This window comes from Aspergillus uvarum, assembly GCF_003184745.1.
Source record: "Aspergillus uvarum CBS 121591 unplaced genomic scaffold BO82scaffold_24, whole genome shotgun sequence".
Classification (NCBI taxonomy): Eukaryota; Fungi; Ascomycota; class Eurotiomycetes; order Eurotiales; family Aspergillaceae; genus Aspergillus; species Aspergillus uvarum.
In genome coordinates, this window is record NW_020291321.1 from 20,285 (window position 1) to 44,021 (window position 23,737).

General features: G+C 47.7%; 10 protein-coding genes across 10 annotated transcripts; 7 read left to right on the forward strand and 3 right to left on the reverse strand.

Annotated features, from left to right (window-relative positions):
- Positions 1-1,941: 1,941 nt before the first annotated feature.
- On the reverse strand, positions 1,942-3,181 carry BO82DRAFT_353941 (aldo/keto reductase). Its single transcript, XM_025635090.1, has one exon. The coding sequence runs from the start codon at positions 3,130-3,132 to the stop codon at positions 2,098-2,100; it is 1,035 nt and encodes a 344-aa protein (XP_025492268.1). The 5' UTR covers positions 3,133-3,181; the 3' UTR covers positions 1,942-2,097.
- Positions 3,182-4,313: 1,132 nt separating this feature from the next.
- On the forward strand, positions 4,314-5,658 carry BO82DRAFT_364411 (heme peroxidase; the record flags this gene model as incomplete). Its single annotated transcript, XM_025636949.1, has 5 exons — positions 4,314-4,526; positions 4,577-5,223; positions 5,283-5,358; positions 5,407-5,605; positions 5,651-5,658. 5 exons carry the CDS (start codon positions 4,314-4,316, stop codon positions 5,656-5,658), a joined length of 1,143 nt encoding a protein of 380 aa, XP_025492269.1.
- Positions 5,659-7,914: 2,256 nt separating this feature from the next.
- BO82DRAFT_374189 (dienelactone hydrolase family protein) lies at positions 7,915-8,688 on the forward strand (the record flags this gene model as incomplete). Its single annotated transcript, XM_025637408.1, has 4 exons — positions 7,915-8,004; positions 8,040-8,110; positions 8,172-8,527; positions 8,579-8,688. 4 exons carry the CDS (start codon positions 7,915-7,917, stop codon positions 8,686-8,688), a joined length of 627 nt encoding a protein of 208 aa, XP_025492270.1.
- Positions 8,689-9,850: 1,162 nt separating this feature from the next.
- BO82DRAFT_414079 (cytochrome P450) lies at positions 9,851-11,382 on the forward strand (the record flags this gene model as incomplete). Its single annotated transcript, XM_025639907.1, has 2 exons — positions 9,851-10,957; positions 11,032-11,382. Coding segments are annotated over 2 exons (1,458 nt in total), but the record flags the coding sequence as incomplete, so codon positions are not given.
- A 641-nt stretch (positions 11,383-12,023) lies between these two features.
- BO82DRAFT_414080 (uncharacterized protein) lies at positions 12,024-13,607 on the forward strand (the record flags this gene model as incomplete). The annotated part of the gene is made up of 2 exons (XM_025639908.1): positions 12,024-13,022; positions 13,083-13,607. Exons 1-2 carry the CDS (start codon positions 12,081-12,083, stop codon positions 13,605-13,607), a joined length of 1,467 nt encoding a protein of 488 aa, XP_025492272.1. The 5' UTR covers positions 12,024-12,080.
- A 201-nt stretch (positions 13,608-13,808) lies between these two features.
- BO82DRAFT_431918 (sulfotransferase family protein) lies at positions 13,809-14,740 on the forward strand (the record flags this gene model as incomplete). Its single annotated transcript, XM_025640744.1, has 1 exon — positions 13,809-14,740. Exon 1 carries the CDS (start codon positions 13,967-13,969, stop codon positions 14,738-14,740), a length of 774 nt encoding a protein of 257 aa, XP_025492273.1. The 5' UTR covers positions 13,809-13,966.
- Positions 14,741-15,287: 547 nt separating this feature from the next.
- On the forward strand, positions 15,288-17,762 carry BO82DRAFT_334429 (uncharacterized protein). Its single transcript, XM_025633261.1, has 6 exons — positions 15,288-15,444; positions 15,503-15,579; positions 15,662-15,827; positions 15,884-16,428; positions 16,481-16,618; positions 16,665-17,762. Exons 1-6 carry the CDS (start codon positions 15,373-15,375, stop codon positions 17,659-17,661), a joined length of 1,995 nt encoding a protein of 664 aa, XP_025492274.1. The 5' UTR covers positions 15,288-15,372; the 3' UTR covers positions 17,662-17,762.
- On the reverse strand, positions 17,722-19,007 carry BO82DRAFT_353943 (aldo/keto reductase family protein). Its single transcript, XM_025635091.1, has 2 exons — positions 18,878-19,007; positions 17,722-18,822 (listed from the first exon to the last, which is right to left on the reverse strand). The coding sequence occupies exons 1-2, from the start codon at positions 18,948-18,950 to the stop codon at positions 17,870-17,872; spliced, it is 1,026 nt and encodes a 341-aa protein (XP_025492275.1). The 5' UTR covers positions 18,951-19,007; the 3' UTR covers positions 17,722-17,869.
- A 377-nt stretch (positions 19,008-19,384) lies between these two features.
- On the forward strand, positions 19,385-20,690 carry BO82DRAFT_431920 (SDR family oxidoreductase). Its single transcript, XM_025640745.1, has 3 exons — positions 19,385-19,498; positions 19,556-19,590; positions 19,654-20,690. The coding sequence occupies exons 1-3, from the start codon at positions 19,480-19,482 to the stop codon at positions 20,596-20,598; spliced, it is 999 nt and encodes a 332-aa protein (XP_025492276.1). The 5' UTR covers positions 19,385-19,479; the 3' UTR covers positions 20,599-20,690.
- Positions 20,691-21,478: 788 nt separating this feature from the next.
- BO82DRAFT_282380 (SDR family oxidoreductase) lies at positions 21,479-22,525 on the reverse strand (the record flags this gene model as incomplete). The annotated part of the gene is made up of 1 exon (XM_025631367.1): positions 21,479-22,525. The coding sequence occupies one exon, from the start codon at positions 22,523-22,525 to the stop codon at positions 21,479-21,481; it is 1,047 nt and encodes a 348-aa protein (XP_025492277.1).
- Between the last annotated feature and the right edge of the window lie 1,212 nt (positions 22,526-23,737).

The window sequence follows — 23,737 nt, forward strand, 5'->3', positions numbered from 1 at the left end:
TTAATGTTTGTTGAAGCTTTGGAGAGCCTACTAGATCTGTGTCCCGTTAGTCTCAGATCAAGTTCATCAATACTGTTGCAAACTTTGGCATGCCCATTGCCGCACAATGACGTACTATTAATCCGCAAATATAACAGAAAAACAGAATTTTTAAAACAAACATTGCTCCTTGTGCTCGAGGTTTAGGATACAAGAAAAGTTCGATGTCCTGTCGAAACTAGGAGAAGTGCGAAGGCTAACAGTTTAAAAGAGCCCAATGCTTTTACATTTTTCCTTTCCATCTTCCCTGTCCTCTTCCACCTCTTACCAATCAAGTTGTAAATGCTTCGTAATAACTGTTTTGACATGCTACTGGTAGAGAACCTTTTCTGTTCACTTAGATGACATCAATTTATTTTATTCGTGGCCCTCAAGAAAGTCATATCCATAGAGAAAAAGCGACCCCGGCGGTTCGTCTGTTAGAGGCGATCATGGATAGATCTTGAATTTAGTATAATTGATCATAATACTAAGAAATCATGTCGACACATTGAATGCCAAGACATTCTTTTAAGATGGATAGTCATTACAAGAACCAATCCTACCGCTTGTAATTCAACATCATTTTAAGATTCCTCCACTTTTAGAGGTTATGATCATCATGACGCATTTCATATTTCTAATTACAGGGAAAACTACTTGAGCATCATAAAATGCCTTTGCATATAATATCTAATTATGACACGAAATCCATTGATAGCATACCCACTCACTGTTTGTGATCGACTGAACGTCTTATAATATTATAAGTTGTTTGTTTGAGTGGCACCATTTGAATATGATGTATGATGCTGGATATTCCTTAACCGTTAAGAATATAGAGCGCTAAGAAGATGCTTGCTAACAAATCGATGAATGGGGGGCTTATACTGAGTCCTTTGGTCCAGGCAATTTTGGAGCCTCTACTAATCGACACACGTTTTTGATCTTGTGTGGGGTACTAAGGCCGTTAATCATATCTGAGTGGACCAGCCTTGATTATTCATTTCGTATCCATATTTGAAAGCCAATTGTACATCTTCCTTAAGGTACTCTGGACCCACCATGTCATCCGCCTGCATGATGTTAGTCTTATCGTGATAACGCTTTAAGATAAAGTGGGTCATGACGATCTCGGCCGAAACGTAACCAGGAATCGTTCTCATTACACACAGCGGAACGGCAAAATTGAAATTCCGCCTTTCTGAGTACGCTGGAAATAGCTTTTTTCAGTGTACCTAGGGATTCTCCATTGATTACATACAATTCTTAATATTCATGATTTCGTTCTGTACGCGAAGCTTAAACTAGGGGGTTCAACTCAGGGTTAACTGTATACTTGTTGTTTTACAACTTCCTGAAGAGATTTCCGGCTACGCTTACTGGATGTCCGTGCAGGTGCTCTGCTTGGTGTGTCTTGCTCTGGGTTTAGTCAGCTCCCTTTATCGGCTAAATAACATAATTCACCAGCTTTACGGGCCATCCCAAAACACCATACTAAATGCGACAAAATACAACTTCATATCTCAACAACCCATTGAATTCAAGATGAAATATCAACAATACATAGATTATGGTGTAAGAATAACCAGTTGATACCGTAAAAAATGGTTGAACCAAGGGTTGGGATATATATATACATTTAAGTCTGAAAAATGAAAAATACACTGTGTTTTATGGTAACGTAGGTATATACACCCAAAAGGCTAAGAATGTCGTACAAATGTTATCCCTATACAGATAGTCAAAAGAATATCCCAAAAGATTAGCTAAGTAGATGAATGATGATTAAAGTATAGCGGAATTAAAATATAGTGTTTAGTATGGCATTTCAGGGTGGCCCGCACCACCGTGTGGCTTGCTGGACCGTAAATTACGTTAACTACTCCTGCTTACTCTCTGTGGATTCTTCCCCAGTCTTCCTGGGCCTCTGAATAAATTTCTGTCTATGGCAGACAATCAAGTCATAAAACTGCAATAGATACAGGTGATTTTGGGACTGTGAAAGGATCAACAATAGTGACTATTTTGTCGGTTGGAAAACTTGGGTTCCTAGCTGCAATTCCAAGTACAGAATCTTTATTGATGACCAAGCACCTTCTTCGGCTCATATAGGTCATCAATGCTCTTTAATTCGGCGGGACTGAGCTTGAAAGAGATAGCCTTGACTGCTTCATCAACTCTTTCTTTCTTACTCATTCCAAGAATCGGCGCTGTAATAAATGGCTTGGAAAGCGACCAAGCAATTGCCACAGTCGCCATCGACACACCATGCTGCTCAGCAAGCTTCTCAATCTGCTCGTTAATCTTCTTGTCTGCCTCTGTAGCGTGTTGACCGAGGAAGCCAGAGGATTGACCCTCTCCACGTGTGGTTTTTGAGAAGTCACGCCAGGGTCGAGCTAAGAAGCCCATTGCAACGGGGCTCCAAGGAATCCCACCCATTCCAAATTTGGCACATGCAGGGTAAATCTCCCTCTCATCCTCTCTGTAGATAGCATTGTGAAGATTCTGCATAGAGATGAACTCCGTCAAGCCGTGGATGCGAGCGGTGTACTGATACTCAAGGAGCTGATGAGCCCACATCGAAGAAGCACCGATATAGCGCACTTTGCCGGATTTGACAATATCGTGAAGCGCCTCCATTGTTTCCCTTACGGGAGTTCTAGGGTCGAAACGGTGGATCTGCAGCAGATCGACATAGGGCAGACCTAGTCTTTGCAGGCTTGCATCGATGCTCTCGAAGATATGCTTCCGACTCAATCCGTATTGGTTCACGTAGCCGGCGTCATCCTTTTCGTCATCCGTCATAGCAATTGGCTGTTCGAGACCGCGGCCAACTGGTGCCCAAACCTTGGTGGCGATGACAATGTTTTCTCGGCACCATCCGTACTTCTTGATCGCCTTGCCAAGAATTTCCTCAGACAAGCCATTGGAATAGGTGTTTGCTGTGTCGAAGAAATTCAGACCGGATCTGTAGCAGTGATCAAGCACGGGCAATGCATCTTCTTCTGGGACCGACCACTTGTAACGGCCGTCGGGGTTTCCAAAACTCATGCATCCCACACCAATTGGGGCGATACGAAGACCGCTACTTCCAAGTTGCACGTACTTCATTTTTGTCCGAAGTGGCTGAAGAAAGGTAAACAAAAAAAGGCAAGTTTTGAAATTTGGATTTTGAATTTGAAGAAAGGATGATACCCCTCCCTACTTATAACTTCCGCGTCTCCAGATTCTCCGGAAGCGTTGTAGATTGAAGAAGCCGGCATTACCTCATGCAAGATGATGACAAAACAACCTGATTGGTCAATATCTTGGATCGAACCTCGATGCGAAACAAGCTTAGTCATGTAATTCACAAATGTCTGAGAAAGTGAAGAATCATTTTACTCGGTGTTTCTTGCATTTTATTTAACATCGCGTTATTCTTATTCCTCAAGCATCAACTGCTGAGTCATCACACTCAAACCCTTTAATCATACACTTCATAGTGCATTTTAGAAGTACACATCTCAAGTGCATTTCAAGGAATTCATCGGTCGATTTCCGTACCAGGCGATAGGAAATAAGTTCTTAAGTCCCGACTTGATTTTCCTTCGTCGGCAATGACCTTACCGCAGAGCAAATGTCGCCAATGCCAAGCCCGGAACAATTCCCACATAACATCTTGAATTTCTTTCAATGGCTGGGCTCAAACATCTACAAGGCTATTGTAAGCATTGTGCTGCGATATGGGATCATTAGTACGACCAGAAAGAAAGCCGCGGTCTTACTGTGGCTTTTTCTGATGGATGAGGGCCCGTACCCGTTTTTTTTGGCCATATAAACCGAGACCCCGAAATAAGTACCTTTGGTGAAGTAGATTGATGACACCCGAATGTTCATTGGTGAGTTCCTTGGTTTGAATACCCATCGCGATAACCTCAATTACTCCACCCAGTATTGACTGTCACCATTCTCATTATTCCTCAATGCACTCTCCGAGGCATCTTCGAGGGGAAGCAATGTGCCAAGGCTCTATAAATGATCTTCAATACGGCAGGCCCTCTTCAAAAGATGAGCATCTATCGTGATATATGTATACTTTAGGTCTTCAGCCCTGGCATTCGCCTACTCAATAGGCAAGTTAGAAACCTTGGCGTTTTCCACAGGAGCTGCTGAGCCATCAGATGCGATGTATCTACACAGCAGCAGTACCGGAATACCGGCAATGCCGACGTGGCTTATAAGAGTATAATTCCAGAGCCTTGTCACTAAGTGTAAGTCGCATTACTTTCATCTCTTCTTCAGGAGGCAACATGAGATGTTTGTCCTTCTTCTTCTTATTTCCCATGATCGCGTTGGGATTTCGTGGCATGGCGACCCTTTTAAATGACATAGAACGCCGACAATCAAACCCTACAACAAGCGACTTGATTGGAGATCTGGTGGATGGTGCTTCCACCACAGTTGGAAGACGAGTGCGCGATTGTATCACGGGGGTGGGATCATGTGAATACCAGGAGAGAAAGGTTTTCCCACTCTTCCTTTTGTGTCTACTGCTTTTAATTAACGGCGGAAGAACTATGAGCGCCCTGGCGACCTGGGAAGCGCTAATTGCCAGGCTGACTTATGTTGCGCTTGGGACTTTTTACAGCAAGAGCTGGTCGAGCTATTTCGAAATGAAAATGGCACCTGCAATGGTCTTGCTCGAGCATCAGTGAGACTCGGATTTCATGATGCAGGAGCATGGTCGAGAACAAGCAGCACGGGTGGCGCTGATGGTAGCTTTCTCCTAAGTCCTGATGAGATCCAGCGACCAGAGAACGATGGCCTTCAAGATGTTCGAATCGAGGCACTGCAGCTGCTAAAGAAATATTCAAAGTATGGTATTGGGGCTGCCGATCTGGTGCAGTTCATGCATAATGTCGCCACAGTGACCTGTCCTTTAGGTCCCAGGTTGTTGACTTTGATCGGACGCCATGATCATGATGAAGCAAACCCTCCTGGCCTCATACCAAGCAACAACGCGTCCGATCCAACTTTCCTGATAGAACTTTTCGAGAACAAAACCATTACGGCTCGCGATCTTGCCGCACTCCTCGGAGCGCATACTGTTGCTCAGCAGTTCTATGTTGATCCTTCTCGGGCAGGTCAGCCGCTTGATTCAACACCCGGAGTATGGGATATGAACTTTTACCGTGAGATGGCATTGTCCGATCCGCCCCGGTGAGACTCCTTAGGTTAAAGCATCTATAACTTTGATCTAATATGTTACAATAAAACAGAGGTATTTTTCGACTTCCAAGCGACTCAGCGCTTTCTCAGGCCCCCGGCACCTCGTCGCGTTTTCAAGCATTTACGGTTAGTTGGTGTCCACATTGTTTTATTTTTTCACTAATACCCCTTCAGGATGAGACCTTTGGCCAAACAGTCTGGAATGTACAATATGCTGCGGCATATGTGCGCCTCAGCCTCCTTGGTGTTAATAACATCAATCAACTGACCGACTGCACCAAAGTGCTTCCCGATGCGGTGACGTCGTTTTCCGCAGTGTCTCCAACCACATCGTCTGCTTCAACTGCAGCTCAACATTTAACCACTCCTAGGTGTGAGCTCTTTTCTTGCTTACTATTTGCAATACTGTGGAACATAGCAATATGATTTTCCTGTAAATATTGCACCACATGTGTTTCTTCCATGCTGTAACATAAGGCTGATGCAAATTGAGAAAAACCCATACAATCAGAAAACAAATCCTGTGATATATACAAAGACCCAAAGTGATTTCAATTTGAACTTAAGGCCATATATGTAGCCTGCTTTATTATATCTAGATCAAGATAAGAATCACCTTTCCTCTGAGTAACAACAAGGACCGCCAGCACCAAATTGCGCGCTGCAGTAGCTAGGAGCTGTATATTCTCCCGCATTATCCCGACACTATGATTGCAAATTCCCTATGCGAGATGTAGATGCTATTTAGACATTTCCTAGCTCACTGAGTGGCACACCCAAGCGCGCAGCCTTTCCCGTTCGCGCTGATGCCACCAACGAGCTGGCCTGACGCAGACATGTACAGTGCCCTCACGAAGTTTGCATAGACCTCAACTTTCTTACATAATTTTTTGCCGGTGATATTGATTTAATTAATCAAAACAACCAGACTGATATACGTAGTGTGTGTTGATGCGTTACAATATCATGTATAATATTCGCATTAGATCGATTCGATAGAATCGGTGGAAGGTAGGTTGAATAGGTTGACCGTACAACTGTCGAAGTTACACTACCGCATGACGAAGTACGATCTCTCTGCATAGGAATTGGGCCAGTTCGTCGAGTATCACCATTGAAATAGGCCCAGAACATCTGCTGAAGCTGTTTTCCACATGGCTTTTCTTAAATCTCGCCTTCGCGAGGTTGATACTTCGGTCGTACAAAGCTCCATTCAGCACCAGCACCAGAACCACGCTCAATTTGAGTTTTCATCAGAAAAGCTGGCCCATGACCAAGCTTCTGGTTTATAATGGCGAAATCGCTGCGCCCACATAAGACGATTGAGCGCATCTTTATCATTTAACTGAGGTAGTTTGATATTGCGCCACCTACGAAGACCAAGATCTTTCAAATTCGAGTCATGGTAGAACGACGCCAGTAAGCTACGTGAGTGAGCTGAAATGTGCAATTTGTTTTTAGATACCTTGCTTTTGCTACTCAGGAAAAGACCGGCTTTTTTAGAGCACCATTTGCGTCCCCAGTTCCGAAGCGCGTTTTCCTTTGCCACATAGTCCCTTGGCAACCATGTCATGCCTGTGATTCAAAACATGAGGTTCTCCGGATGCCAAGCCAATTTATGCGATGATCCTAATCAACCCATATCCTGTGGGCGGGGAGGATCTTTCGAAGCAGCTAGGTCTAAACAAGGAATGAACTTTAAGCATCACATACTCTACTCAGAATGGCTGTGCAAATTCCCTTGTTTAGGTCATGCAGAAGTATGCAGGCATATGACAAGTGGGTTCAGGAATGCTATAAACGAACGGTATGCTGCTAGTTCGGCTAAATGTCGGGTTGGCGCCCAACATCTACTGATTAGGCTTGGCATCGTGCGCCACAAAACGTGCATTACTGTAGAAACAAACTGTGCCCTTACAATAGTCGGTCTGCTCTCATGAGTTTCAGCCTCCTGAATAACATCATAGGATACCCGCAACATTACATTGCCTGCGCTGCCCTGCACGGCGGGAGTGGGACGCACTGCCACAGATGATGACTAAATTGGCAGACAAAGAAAACCGTGTTTTTAAGGAGAAATGCATGCATGTCATCGGGCGAGATGATCGGTTGCGATCTTGTCCTTTCAAGGCATCAGGATAACATAAACTGTGTATGAGCCATTTATCATTGGCTATTCATCAGGTTTCAAAGTAATGCAGATGGCTGACAGCTAATTATCTCATTCTCCACATCCGCGGCCAATAATAAAAGGCATGTCATCCAACTGCAGGCCACGGAATTCAGAGTCGATCGGACCCTTTCTGCATTGTTACTCATTTGTCCAGGGGCAAATGGCTCCATATGGCAAGGCATGGGTTCCAATCACGTTTCGTTCCAAACAATGAATTCGCGAAATCCATGCCGTTTCCTTATCCAACAGCCTAGTGCAAGTATGAGATTGTGCGGGTCATAGCGAGGTAATGAACGCGCTTCGATGGAATTCCAAAGCTGATCTATATAAGGAATAAAGTCTAATAAAGAGGGTATCAGTGACTGCGTCTTATCTGGGAAGGTCATATTCAATGCGAAAGCCATATGCTTTTGCTTTTGGACTCGTCGATACCTTCTTTCTGGCATTTCTTATCACCCTTTCGTTTCTCTTTTGGTCACACTGTTCGAAAGACGGCCGTGTAATCCAGCATGGACCCCGGTTGTTGCGAGCCTAGATCACGTCTGGAAGGTGATCATGTTGGCTTTGAAACCAGTCTCGCCGGCAACAAATCCTATGTTGTGGGAAATTCGAAGTCGACATCTTCGGGTGGAAGTTCCCGAATTCCAGACTGATAGCCGACTTTTACGCAGAAGAGGTCAACGCGACCGTGTATTTCCCCGACTTGTAAGTTCGCCAACCCTATACGAGTGACTCAATGTTGAAGCATATAAACCCCTGCATGCAGTTTTGGAGGAGAGGTGATCACGGCCGAGATGATGGACAACCCTAAAACCAGGGCGGCATTCGACACTGTGGCGTTTATGGAGCGACATTCGAAGACCATTAGATTCCCCGAAATCTTGAAATGTGCAACTGCGCTGAAAAAGCAATATGAAAAAGTGGGAGCTATTGGCTTTTGCTACGGCGGCTGGGCAGTTTTTCAACTTGCTGCACGCGGCCGAAACCTACTTCACTGTGTTTCAACTGCCCACCCTTCGTTCATCGATAAGCAAGAGATCCTTTCACTGGGCGTGCCTACCCAAATACTTGCTCCTGAGCATGACCATCACCTGACACCGGAGCTCAAGAACTACTGCAATCGTGGCATTCCGGGAAATAATCTGCCATAGGATTATGTATATTTCCCTGGAGTATCCCATGGCTATGCTACACGGTATGATAAGAGTGATAAATATCAGAAAGCGAGCTTTGAGAGAGCGAAGAGATCAGGTGTCAACTGGTTCAATTTTTCGCTACACTGAAGACGTCGGAGATCACAATGCGACTAGTCGTTGTGGCTTTTACATTTCTACTATTTCTCTTGTCATAGTGTTTTGCTTTTCTAGACTAGTAGACCCCGAATCAGCGTGGCCGTTCGCTTCTCAAAAATCTTATCACATTATCGCCGGGGAGGCGGGGCGGTTGCAAAAGTATCCGTCAACGGCCTGGATCTTCTTGAACCGCAACTTCGGAATGGTATTCCAGTTTTTCAGACATTAAAGATACAATAAACCTCTGCAATATGTTGGCTCATTCAGGATTATTTTGCTCACCAAGTAGTTCATCACGGACATTATGCTTCTTGATAAAATTACCCTGCAGTTTCTTAATGTCGCCGTTCTTGTACGCAACCTAGGACATCAACAATAGATATTAAGAGTATCGGCTGAATTTTGAGGGGCGAATTAACCGCAGTGTACCAAAATGTACAGCCTAGCTCAATGACTTACAAAAGAATGGGCCCAGATTGTATGAGGTCGAGATCTGATTCAACTTCTGTTGTGTGCTGAATTATCCCGATGGCGGACCCACCCTCGGGTGCTCCCGAGCCCGCCCCCCTGAGAACACGACCGCACCGGGAACAACGGGGAATGACGCGCTGGAAAACTCTGAATCAACAACCACACGCACGATAATTAGACAAACACGCGCAGGCAACTAACCGGACTAAGATCAAACCAAGCACCACCGGAACTAATACACTCTGTGACCAACAAGAAAATCCGACAGATTATTAAATATCTGTAATACCACCAGAAACAAGCTGAAAAAAAGTAAAACATAATTAAAAAAAAAACTATAAATTTAGAAAAACTGTAAGACAAAATCCAAGTACTTGAAACTTGAATTAAAAAATTTAATATACTAAATCTAATATAATTATAGGCCGCTGTAGCAGCGGATACAAACAACTGCAAACCAAGTAAAAACCAATATACTAAAAAGAATAAAAACTGTATCTAAATTAGTATTTAACTGTTGCCAACTAATACAACCGGTATATACAGTATAAATACTAGTTAATCTGGCTGTTACCTCCCTACGATGTCTGTAAACAACTGAATCAGGACCGCCTTACTGAACGCACCATCTACCCACAGGGTACAGGTAGCAGGGATTGGAACTACAAAACCGGATATATAATCCGTTTCAAAGACCCCGACTCAGATCGCGGTCGTCGTCGCTTGTCTGCTGGTCTACCCACTCTACCAAATCATTTACAATCTATACTTCCATCCGCTGGCCAAACATCCCGGGCCGCGTCTTTGGGCAGCCTCGCGAATTCCCTTCGTCTACAACCTGCTTGCAGGCTCGCTGGTCAAACGCCAGCGCGAGCTGCACGAACAAGATGGTCCCTACTTCCGCATGGCGCCCGACGAGATCTCCTTTGCCAGCGAAGAGGCCTGGCACGATATCTACGCCTGGCGACCGGGCCACAAGCGCGCCATTCGCAAACCGATCTTCATGAAAGCCCCCGAAGGTATCGCGGATAACATCATTACCACCAGCAATGTCAAGTCTCACGCCCGCGTGCGCGGACTGATGAGCCACAGCTTCACCGAAAATGCGTTGCGCGAGCAGGCCCCGCTGGTCCAGGGGCATGCGGATGTCTTCATCGACCAGTTGCGCCGACTTGCGACCAAGGAAGCCGGTGGGGGGGAGAGCTATGGGCTCGTGAATCTCACAAACTGGCTGAATTTCTTCACGATGGATGTGATTGGCGATCTTGCCTTTGGGGAGCCCTTCGGCTGTCTCGCCAAGGGGGAGTATCATGACTGGGTTCGCACCTTGTTCTTCTTCCTCAAGGGGATGACCATCGCTGCTGCGCCGCGATATTGGCCGTGCATCAACCGCCGGCTCGACTCGCAGACGGACCGACCCGATTTCATGACCCCCTTCATGAAGCGGAATCCCAACTTCGAGTCGATGTCCCGCGATGAGATTCTATCTTCGTTTACGTTTATCATCGTCGGAGGCTCCGAAACCACCGCGACGTCAATGACGGGCATCTTCAACCACCTCTGCAAGCCCGCAAACAAAGCCATTCTCGACCGACTGACCCACGAGATTCGGGAGGCCTACGAGACCGAGCAGCAAATCACTCTGGAGAAAATTAATGCCGTTCAGCTCCCATACCTCGACGCCGTCTTCCAAGAAGGGCTCCGCATGGCAAATCCTGTACCGGCCGGACTACCGCGTATGGTGCCCCCAGGAGGCGATGAATATGCTGGGATTGATCTTCCAGCAGGCGTGAGTACCCTCTGTGTTTCCCCTCATACATTATTTATCTTCCAAACCCAATCCTAACTCATTCTCCGATCCAGACCCGGAATGGAGTCCGCACTTTCTCGGTCAACCGTTCCAGCAAGTACTTCTATAACCCGGAGACCTTCGTCCCTGAGCGGTGGCTGTCGGAGAGCGAAGGACGTCCGGCAGAGTATGCCCACGACCGGCTGTCCGTCTCCAAGCCCTTCAGCGTGGGCTTCCACGTGTGTCTGGGCCGGCCGCTGGCGTGGCTGGAGATGCGGTTGATTCTGACGCGCACGCTGTGGGCATCTGATCTGCGTGAGGAGCCGAGCATGGCGGTGTGCTTTGACGATTTCCCCACGATGATGATGGTCGAGAAGCAGCCGTTGATGTTGTGGATCAAGCCTCGCGTTGACCTTCTCAAGTGATGACTTTGAGACGAATGAGATAAAACCTAGCCGCCTAATCGAATCATGCGTGCGGTTTGGGGCTGCTGCCGTCTGGAACTCGTCTGCCGTATTGTATGTACGGTACATAGCATGCATTTTGGATCTAGTCCCTGGTGTCAGTAATTTTAATTACAAACCGCTTACGGACGTATGGTAGGCTAGTGTATCAATCCACTTAGGCATATGTAGAAGCTATTCTGGCCCCCAGTCCATTAGCCCACCTTTGATAGTAGCGCTAAGCGTAAGCACAACACGAGTCATTCCTATCAGATGGCTCAATAAGCTCGCTGGTCAATGCTGGAAGACGCACTGACAGTTTCGGCTCCTCAATCCTATCAGCCCCCAAAAGATTCCTCGTTTGTTGTCGGCAGTTCCGAGGAGAATGGCTGGAGTGCAATGCCTTGCTTTACGAGGGCCGCGTCGATTCATCTGTGAGCAGGGCTTAGACCGGCGTAAACGGTCAGGAGTTGCCCCTTAAGTTCATTTGTTCGAAGGATGAATTAGTCTCTAAGTGTGCAGACAATAGTACATCTTGTTCAGGGCGTTCTGCGATATGCATCACTGCTAGAGTAATAGATATTTAGCCCACCAGCTCCCAGACTTAAGTCCTCAATCGGAACCTTAGCTTTCTCCTCCATCGCTTACTCCCCTTCTTGCTGTTGTAAATCTCATTAGTCATGATGCAGGATCTCAAACTGCAGAACAAGGTGAACTCCATCATGGAGTACCTCACCACCTCCCTCGACACTCCCTACCATGGATCCAGCTCGATGACCCCGTGTATTTACGATACAGCCTGGCTAGCCATGATCATCAAACCAGAGGGCGTCTTCAATGACCATAGCGACGCAGCCCCGCAACTGCACTCACAATGGCTCTTCCCCGAATGCTTCCAGGCTGTGCTGGACAGCCAATCGATCGACGGGGGCTTTGGCTCCTCGCGCGCCAGTCGCGTGGACGAAGTGATGACCGCAATGGCAGCGGTGCTTGCTCTGAGCAAACACGCGCACAATCCTACCGTCACGCCCCCCTCCAGCTCGCCATCAGACCTACAAGAACGCATCGACCGGAGCATCCGCTACCTTCACTCCGCCCTCTCCACCTGGGACAACGAGGCCGTCCTTGCCACCGATCACGTCGGCTTCGAAATTCTCATTCCCTGCCTCCTCGATCTCCTCGAAGCCGACGGGGGCATCGACCTTCGCGCCAGTTTTCCCGGCCACGCGGCGTTGATGCAGCTGAACGCGCGCAAGATGGCTCGCTTCCACCCCTCGATGCTCTACTCGACCCGCAAAACCACGCTCCTCCATGACCTTATACTTACTATAACCTTGCCAGCCCCCGGGGTGGTCCCCGACGCTGACGACACGGCCAAGTGCATCTTCCTTCTCAACAGCACGGGCCGCCAGACGAGCTGTGACCGCATGATCGAGGTGTTTGAGGATGAGGCACATTTCAAGACCTACGATCTGGAAGTGACGGATTCGTTCAGCGCCAACTGCAACGTTCTCAAGGCGTTGCTGACATCGAGCAATCCGGCTCGCCACCAGCCACAGATCTCTAAGGTGCTCCGGTATTTGTGCCAGCGGTGGCATCGAGGGGGATTGACTGACAAATGGGTAAGTTTCCCTCGTGTTATACTGAGATTTCTTACATTGATATTGACTTTTGGGTGCTAGAATCTGCGCCCGCAGTACTCGATGATGCTGCTCACCGAGGCACTGGTACTGGCCTTGAAACGGTGGGACCACGGCGACCTGCCGGAGATCCTGCCGGAGCTGATGGGTCACCAGGGGATTCTGCGGGTGCTCGCAGAGATCACGGTGCAGCTGCTTCAGACGCCGCACGCAGCAGAGATCACGGGCGATGCTGCGTCGGCGGAAGTCACCGGGTATACGCTGCCGTGGAGCCTTCCGTCGGGGGAGAGAATCGACACGGCCATTGTAGAGGCCACCCGGCACCTGCAGAGCCACAAAGGCACCTGGACCCTTGCTCAGGATCATTGGATCGAGAAAGTCAGCTACGGCTCGCGATTGCTGTCCCTGACCTATTGCGTGGCCGCGTTGGGAGCGCCGCAATTCCATCGCTGGGGGCCGCGGGTGCTCCGGCTGTGTCTACTGTCAGTGGAGGAGGAGCATAAGGAGGAGACGCAACACAAGGCCCTGGATGTCATGTTGCCGAGTCGGTTGCAGGTCATCGCGTAGGTGTGCAGTGGAGGGTAGTTGGTGTGAAGTCGTATGGATAGAAGATAACTTGACTATGGAATGCGGCTTAGTAATGCATGACTGTACATAAATGACAACACGTACTATACGTAATGTCAAATAAGTTACCGTGTTACCCACGTATCTAGTAAGTATATATGAGGTGTCACTCTCTAACTACATTTATATCCTGCCGTGACGGTCAGCACTAACTAGCCCTGTTCCAGCACTGCCCCATCATCACTTCATCTCCAACGAGAGTCACCTCAGGGCATTCATTTAAACCCAGGTTCTCCTCCACCCTAACTTCAACATCGAACACAATCTTTATTACCTTCTACGTCCTAATTGAATCCAACATGGGCCAACAAGCGTCCGTCCCCCGCCCCGGCACTGACCTGCAGGTGATCGGGGCCGGGCTCTCCCGCACAGGAACCGCATCCTTCACTGCAGCCCTAGAAATCCTCCTGGACGCTCCCGTCTACCACGGGGGCACGCAAACCACCATGGGACCCCCCCTTGAGATCCAATCGTGGAACACCATCCTGCGCACCTGGCTCGCGGGCAATAAGCTCCAAACCCTGCAGCTGCTGCGTGCCCGCACCGCCGGCTACAGCGCGATCACCGACGCCCCGGCCAGCCAATTTGTCCCCGAACTTCTCGAGCTCTATCCCAATGCCAAAGTGATCGTGACCGTGCGTGATCGCGACAGCTGGGTGCAGAGCATGCAGCAGATCAGCTCCCTGGCCAAGCTGTGGTTTTTAAGGGCGGTTTTGCTCCCCTTACCTGGGATGCGGTACTTTGTGACATATATCGACCTGCTGCAGCGACAGTGGGATCGGATCTACAAGAATAGCCGCGATAACGCCTGGATCTATGACCGGCATCTTGAGTGGCTGAAGGAGGTGGTGCCCGCGGATCAGTTGGTGTTTTTTAGTGTTAAGGAGGGGTGGGAGCCACTGTGTCGGGCTCTGGGCAAGGAGGTTCCCAAGGATATTCCTTTCCCGAGAATTAATGATTCTAAAGCGATCGATCGCGTGGCTGCTTATCATATTAAGCGGGGGTTGGTGCGATGGGCTGTGGTCTTTGCTGTGATGGGGTTGGTGGGGGCGTGGTGGGTTTATGGGAGGTGATGGGGTTGGAGACTTGGAGTGACGATGGGAGCAGGACTGATTCAATGGTGAAGTGATGACCAGAGGGCGAGTGGGAATATAGAGTATGTGTATATTGTATGAAGCATTTTGTCGTGGTAGTTGAGATATGTACTAAGTTATACTAATATTCTCAGAGAGTGACGCTTATGGTTGCAGAAAACGGGGTGAAAACTGATTGGTGGTGGTGACAGCGGTGAGGGGAAGTGTAATAAAAAAGGTAAGCTGGCACAAAATCTACTCAGAGTATGTTCTATGTGGGTAACAAGCTCGCTTGAACATCACGTGACTCACCTGCTTACGAACCCATCTTCGGTGCAAGCGACCGAAATAAGTGGACTTTCAGAAAGCTGACATGGACGCCCCACACATCTTGGCACACTGAACGGTCCACCTATGGTACGTGCAATGTGCCGTCAAACCATGGTCACATGACTAGTTAATGTCCATCTTGGCATTCAGACAGGCCTAACAGTATTTGACCTGTAACCTGAAATAAGTGACCCGGCGGATCTGTAACCTGCGGGCGCGTCACACATGTCTCTCTTCGCCAGTCTCTCCAGATTTCTTGTTTCTACACTTCAGACATTTGATCGCTACAGTTGATTCATACCATGCAGACATTCTTCATAAGTCGCAAACGCCCCGTAACGGCATGCACAGAATGCCGTCGACGAAAACAAAAGGTGCCCGCAATCAGCTCCTCGTGTTGAGTGGCGTTTATTAGTGCTAACTGATTGATAGTGCGACCGCGAAAGGCCATGCAACATGTGCGCAGGAAGGAATGTCCCGGATAAGTGTACATATGAATATCCAGAAAGGTACGGGCTAGACAGTTACCTAGCATTATCTTTGTCACATACATGGACGTCCAGCGTCTTCTAAGCATTACTTCCCCACTAGCTCCGACGACGGATCAATGTTTAGGGCAGATCAACTAGCCCTGCAACCTCCACCTTTAAGAATCAATGATGACCAGCCCTCAATGATGCTTAAAAACCAATCAATCCGGAATCAAATTGGATATGGTCGGTCCACTGAGCAAGACACACTATCGGAACTGTTTGAAGTCGGTTTGGTGTCCTACCCCTTGGAATAGATGCACAGCTAACGGTGTTGAACTAGCTTATGGGTGATGACGGCGAGCTACAGGCTCTTAACTCCACATCCAGCGAATCATTGACCGCACAAACAATGCGCAATCTTTCCGATCTTTATGCAAAGATTCCTTCCCAAGCAATTACACGAGAGCTCATCGAACTTTATTTCTCAGAGGCCAATTGGTATTTTGCCGTCCTGGAAAAGTATTACTTCGAAAAACTCTATAGTTCCTGGTGTGCCCGCGGCTATCATTCCAGAGAGAATGCCCATTTCGAAGGGTGGTCTCGGGATCTTCTCTTTTTCCCGGCCCTGATGTGTCAGGTCCTTGCTGTTGCTTTGCAATTCGCGCCACCGGGCATACCCTGTTTTCAGGTTCTAGGGATAGAGAACTTCACTCAACGTGACAGTCTCTCTAGTGAATTCTCTTCATGGGGGGTGGATATTGCGCGTGTTCTAGGAAGACACAACCCCGCCATTACTGCCGTCCAGAACGACCTTATGAGGGCATTGTGGCTAAAGAACTCTAGTCGTGGGAGAGAAGCATGGCACGTTTTAGGTGGTGCAATAAGGTTTGCTTTGTGAACAGGATCTAAATCAGGTTTCCTAGCTAATTATGAATAGAATGGCTCAAGACTTAGGGCTTCACCAACAAGCCAAGGTGATCCAAGAACCAGAATCTCCACTTGAAGAAACTCTTGATCTTCTTTGGTATGATGAGTACAAGCGGAGACTATGGATCAAATTATATTCCTGGGATAGGTTAGGTTCTCCTTCCCGTATTCGCGGGGTATGCTAATGGACTTAGCCATATGGCTTTCACTCTTGGCCGACCTCGAGCAATCAATACCAACGATTGTACGATCACGCCACCATTAGATCGCGATATACCTGCAAATCCATCGATTACTATTCCAACAGCATTATACTTGCATGAGCCTCCCTCATCCTTCACACCCCATCTTTTCCAGTACGCCATCTGTCAGCAGGCCCACGAAGTCATGTCACTAGGTGCTCGCAGACGCCATACTAAAGATTATAGCTGGGTCAGGTCTATTCATGATCGCATCCTATCTTTACTAGACAACTTGCCACCCGTGCACAGGCCGGTACACCCGGACACGTCCTGGGATTCAACCTATGTGCATATTCCTAAACAGCGCCAGCAAATAGCAACTGCGGCGCATTCATTTCTCATGGCTCTACACAGGCCACATTCCAAAACACATGTGGCTAGTCGTGATGCTGCAATTGAAGCAGCACTCTCTGTATTGGATGCACAAGAACGTCTCTTCGACCTCATGGCTACCCGGTACTCTAATATTTATGCCCTTTCTGTTTACACGGTCGAAGCCTCTATTTTTCTTTCTGTCACTGCCCTCGAATGCTCACCCTTGGACCCTGCTATATCATATCGCATCGATCGTGCAATTGAGAAGGCTAGAGGCCGCCTTGAAGTGGTAAAAGAAAGAGTTTCTTTGGCAAATTCTGCTTTACAGATTTTGAACCGCTGCTCTATCAAAATGCAGCTTTTGTCACAATCCCAGTTCCACGCACCCACCTTTACAGCCCATCATCCCAACCAAATGACGAAAAGCGCCCCTTTTAATGAGCTGGGAATCGCATACCCGTCTGAGCCTGCTCCGAGAAACCCAATGCCCTTCCAGACATCAAATACTTTGTTTAATGTTGAGCCTGGCGAGATTGAAACTGCGGGTATGTTCGAAGATTTCACCGGATCGAATTTCAACATCGAATCATGGGTGCAACAGATCGCTCAAATGAATGGCTCGGGCTCGGTATGATGTTTATATCAGCGATCTGAATGCCATCTCATTCGCTATGTACTAAGATCAAGCTTGGACCACAAATCGCTATTTTATGCTTCAATTGAAGCCAATCTTACATCAATTCATCTTATCCTCAAGCTCTCGAACTCTTACTCCATCTAACCTAGAAAGATTGGGGGTGAGCTTTAGGCTTGTGAATCTGTCTTCTCAGAGATATAGTTGGTCAGTGCCAAAACTTCAGCTCTTTTCCCCGAACTACTTCCCAGCCCTGATTAATGGCCTCAACCACATCTTCGGGCAGGTGCCCCTTGGAAAGAGCCACTAAATTCTCTTCCAAGTGCTTCAGGCTGCTAGCGCCAATAACGATGCCATCCCCCTTCTCTGCTTCCAGCTGAGAGTGATGAGACAACCAACGAAGTGCACACTCAGCCTCGCTCAGCCCATGCTTCTTGATAACTGGCCGCAGGATGTCCAGTGCGTCAAAGAAGTAGTCATCAAAGTAGCGGTTGCGAGACAGTTTACCCTGGTAGCGCCTCGGGTCAAATCGGGAGCCCTCTTCAAATTCGGTCATACCGCGGGTATAACGACTGGTCAAAAAACCACCAGCCAGAGGATTAAAGCAGTAGAAAGACAGGCCGTAGTGACGCAGGCATGGGAACAGCTCAGCTTCGACTGCGCGATGGAAAGCGTTGTACAGACCCTGGTAGACGGCGGGTTTGACCCATCCGTTCCTTTCACAGAGCTCGCAGATCTGCGCCACCTCCCATGCCTGATAATTACTAATGCCGTACCTCTCAAAGAGCCCCTCATTGTAGAGCTCGTTGACTGCACGAAGAGTGTCCTCAAAGGGTACGGTCCGATCCGGTCCGTGAAGATACCAGGTTGCAACCTTACCAACCTTCAGCGCCTTCAGACTTAAAAGGAGACCTCGACGCAGATCGTCAACCGAGTGGTGATAAAGCTCATCTGGTGATAGAGCTGGACGGAGGGCGGTTGGATAGAGCTTGGTATCCAGTTTGATCCCACGGCTTGGACAGTTCAAAGCTCCGAGGTACTCTTCCGATGAACCTCCACCGTAGACCCGGGCAGTATCAACTATGTCATGGCCATATTTTTGGAACATGTCTAGGGCGGCCTTGGTCTCATCTAGCGTGTGAATGCGGGTCATTTCAACGCCTTAAGATCATGTTAATATTGCCATAGGCGCTCTAACGGATTTCTGACAACAAACCTGGTTTCCCAATGGTCATGGCTCCGAAAATGACCTTGGGAGGTGTACGGTCTGCTTTCGGTGGGCTATCCATGTTTTCTAGCGATGAGATCAACGATGAAAGAAAGGTGTAAATCACACGTGTTGTGAGTTATCACTAGAGTAAGGAACACTAGTGAAAGGGAGAGCAACGCTTCTATTTTTATAGAAATGCCAAGAGTTTGGTAGATCGCATATAACGACCTTAAATCCGCCGGCTCTTAAAATCAACTTATGTGTACTATACGTTCAAAAATGATGGATGTGGAAAGAAGGAGGGTTCATTGGTTGGTGGATGCGGATCCAGTACATCCTCTGTAAAAACTGGCCAATAGGTACGCTTCGGCCGAATTTCCACGGCCGGTGGGGAAGATTCTCTATATCGGCCGATGAGCCCGAAAACGTGACCCCACGTTGGTACGGGGAAGAAATTAGACCCGCCCCCCCTCGCCGACAAACGTAGACAAAGACATATTTAAGCCTTGGAGAGTTGAATTTATTATGACCTGAAATTACCGCGCTCCGATAACTAATTTCACTTTTACGCACTGAGCACACAATACTTCGAAGACAAATTAAGAAAAATGAAGGTTCTCGTGACAGGTTAGCATTCCTGAATGACTATTTTTCATGAAAGAAGTAGCTAACTCCTGAACTTAGGTGGCTCTGGATTCATTGCATCTCATTGTGTTAAGGTATTCGCCGACAATTTTCATCTATGCAAATTGGATTTGCCAACAAACTGACACATTGCCTAGACCCTACTTGCTAGCAACCATACTGTAGTCACAACAGTGCGGAGTGCCGAAAAGGGTGAAATAATTCTTTCGAGTTATCCGGAATCCTCCAAGGGCCAGCTTTCCTACGTGGTTGTCCCTGATATTGCCCAGGAAGGCGCATTTGACAAAGTTGTCGTCTCGGACCCCCCGTTTGATGCAGTTCTCCACACTGCAAGCCCCTTTCATTTCCAATTCCAGGACCCCAAGGAGCTGCTTGACCCTGCTATCCATGGAACAAAGGGGATTCTTCGCGCAATCAGGGATAAAGCGCCTTCAGTGAGCCGAGTGGTCATTACATCGTCCTTTGCTGCTCTCGTTAACCCAGACGGACACCCCGATGTGTATAGCGAGAACCAATGGAACCCAGTGACCTACAAGGAAGGAATTGAGGATCGTGCCAAGACCTATCGTGCGAGCAAAACGCTCGCTGAGCGAGCTGCATGGTCCTTCATGGAAGAAGAGAAGCCCGGGTTTTCTCTTGCAACTATTTGCCCCCCGTATGTCTTCGGACCTCCGATCCATGTTCCAGAGTCTCGCGCGGCACTCAACACGTCAAACACTCATTTCGCGATGTTGATGCATGGAGGATGGCAGGAAAAGCTGCCTCCGACTGGTGCATGGCTCTGGGTTGATGTGAGGGACATCGCTCTTGCCCACGTCAGAGCTATGGAGATGCCCCAAGCAGGTGGAAAGCGCTTCTTTATTACTGCTGGTCACTTTGATATGAAGGAGGTCGCGGAGATTGCAAAGAAGAATTTCCCCGAATATGCCGACAAGCTTCCGGCTGAGTTGACTTCCGACAAACCCACCCCTCTTTACGGCTTTGACAACAGCCGCTCTACGGAAATTCTGAAGCTGAAATATCAGCCACTAGAGACATCTGTTGTGGATACTATCAAGTTCTTGCGGAGTCATCACATTTGAGCAGTTGCCTTGGGAGATAGTAGCTGTGAAGTAGCCCACGTGTCAATAGTACTTTTCGTTCACATTCTATGGAAACCAATTTCCAAATCAGCCCACACGAAATACCGGTCTTGCACTCCTCTTGCCATGCCACTTCTGTATAGAATAGGCCGAATTATATCCCTAAGAACCCAGCCCCCAGAACGAGCAAAAGGCTACGTAATTTCCCACCCCGCCAGAAATGTCCACGAAACAACAATTCCACGCGCCTATCTTACCAACGACACAACGAACAAATGTCCTTCGCGATATCAACCGCGAAGGTTGGAAGGGCTCGCAAGGCCCTTACAGCCTTGCTCTCATAACACTCTGCAAGCTATAAATTTAGAACTAGTGATTAGTCTATTTTTTTCTATATTAGTGTCATGTTTTAGTATTTTTTCTTACTCCAATTTTAGGAAAAAAATTATACTAGCTAAAAATATTTATTATTTATAAGTTTATAGAATAGGGTTTAGTAACCCCTACCGGCAGGGAAGTTGTACCAGGCCGTAACTTAATTAAAGTAGGCTCAATTAATAATGAACACTAGGGTTTTGGCGGTGGGGCCGAGAAAGAGAGTCGAAGAGTCTGGTCAAGCTGATTTCGAGAACAACTGTAACTGATCCTACCGCCTGTTCAAACCAAGAAGCCCAGCGTACTAACATTGCCTTCACTAGGGAAGTAATAACCGACATGGAGAGGGGGAAAAGAGAACAAAAAAAAAAGAGTAAGGGGTTTCTATTTTCAAAGGGAAATTTCGAAAACTTTAAACTCTGTTCCACAGGACATGTTGCCCTGTCCGTAAGAATTTCCTCCAAAAGATGTACATAATTGTTCCCCTTTTGACCCCTTTGTCTATTTAGGCATTCTGAGCCTCAAGCTTGAGAAGAGACCGTGCAGCATCAATGATGGTTTCCTCCAAGGGACGATACTTCAGACCCAAAATCTTTTGCGATTTTGATGTGTCGACGGTGTAAACATCGGCGGGGACTTCTCCCGTCCCAGGGTTACCGATAGGCACACGGTCTTTGATTTCCGGAATGTTGGCCCGCAGGACATCCACAAACTGCTGATAGGTAAAGTTACCCTTGCAGATAAAGAAACGTTCACCACCACTTTCAGCTACCTGGTAAGCACGAAGATGTGCTTCAGCCACGTCGCGTACATCCACAAATGACCAAAACATATTCTCTGGAACCGGGTCGCTTGATTTCGACTGCGGTGACATAAGGCGGTAAATATCCATAGACGAGGTATTTAACTTGGTAAGGTCGGCAGTTGCGTTGATGTTGGGGCCGTATATCATTGGCGGCATGATTGCTGTGATATTGAAGTTGGGTTTGTTACTCTTAACAAAGTCCCAGGCAGCACGCTCAGCCAACGCCTTCGCCGTTGAGTACGCCAATGCGGCAGGAACGCCTTTGGCGGCTGCAGCTTCGTACGGAGTTAGGTTCCAGTCGAGCTCAGAGTAGGTATGACCAGGCCAATTGCCCTTGGTAACATCGACCATAGCAGCGAAGGAAGAAGTGAAGACAACACGCGTCACCTGCGGGGCAAATCTGTGGACGGATTTCAGAATGTTGAGGGTCCCGTCGATGGCTGGCTTGAGCAGGTCACGCTCATTATCCTCAACTCCAAAGACTTGAAATGGAGCAGCTGTATGGATCACACCATGAACATTTTTGACCGCGGTATCAAAGGCTCCTGGCTTTGCGACGTCCTCAACGATAGCGAAGGATAATTGTGAGGCATATAGAGGGAAAGTCTGTTGAACTTTTTCGGCGGTTGCGGCTGAGCGAACAGTCCCTCGGACCTGGTAACCAGCGCGAAGGAAATAGTCCACAATATGCGAAGCCAAGAAACCAGAGGCGCCTGTGATGAGGATTGTCTGGTCTTTAGGGGCCATCTTTGTTTTGTCGAAAAGCTTTGTGAAGCAAGAGGAAGGCATGACTAACGACTGTTTGTGATGTGCGGTAATTTACTCACAATCTTCCAGAGCAGGAGCTGAGGGGGTTTATATATTCTAAGGATTCTGATCCATGTACGATACTGAATTCAACCTTAAAACTAGCAATTACAACAATACTTCACCATGTTGTTTCCTGAGTGGCTTTAAAATACCAAACAGATAATGTCAGAGCATCTTACGTTGCCGATCTTACTTGGCGGATGAAAAGCGAGACCTTCGAACTCTTACCACCAGAGCCTCCTAAGTATTAGCGCAAATATTCTGCTCATTAACTCCGGTAACTCTATTGTTTCCGCTAACACCGGTCAGCAATGACTTGGACTTGGACTTTCCTGGCGGACAGCCATCCACTATATCGGCATGTAAGCCGACTAGCGGAGATAAGATTGTTACAACTTCCTTTGGACAGACAAAGCTGTCTTGTAGCCTATTGTTTCACAAAGCAGACATGCGTGTCATGGTCTTGGAGATATTTGTTCATTCCTAGAATTACCTGAACAGGTCTTCCTTTTTTCTTCTATCCTATTGAGAGATTATAACATATGTGTATAAGCACATTGTTGGCATAACCATGCTTCAATCCACAAGCAAGCGGATCACCCACCCCTATTATATAATATTAAAAGAGGATATCGCAACCAAAACGCAATAACGAATAATGATCTAGCGATTTTCACATTGATTAATCGTATAGCCAATTCCACCACATCCACCATAGGTGGGCGGAGCCCTCCTTTGTGGCTGATCCTGCGGAGTACCTCATCAGCCTTGATTGGCTGAATTGGCTGCTGCGTGGATCAAACCTTATTTAATGCTCGACCCACTGGCGTAACGTACTTGTAAAAAGGTTAATTGTGGTGATTGATGTGGATGTCACTCGGGAGCTCGGCAGCTCGGGGAATTCGGCAATGCTCAGGAGTTCGGTGTTCTCGGTACTCTCGGTATCTCATGGTTCTCGGTCATGACAATGTCAGCTATGTCGAGACTACTTGTCTCTAGAGAATGATCCCCGTGACTTTGAACTGTCAGACTGTGAGCCACGGCTGCCGAGCGGAGTTAACCCATCAATCTCCGGGGGATCGGCATGTAGAGTCGGATTCTGTATCGCAAAACTCGAAGCTATCACCAAAAAAAGTCGCATTAGCCAGC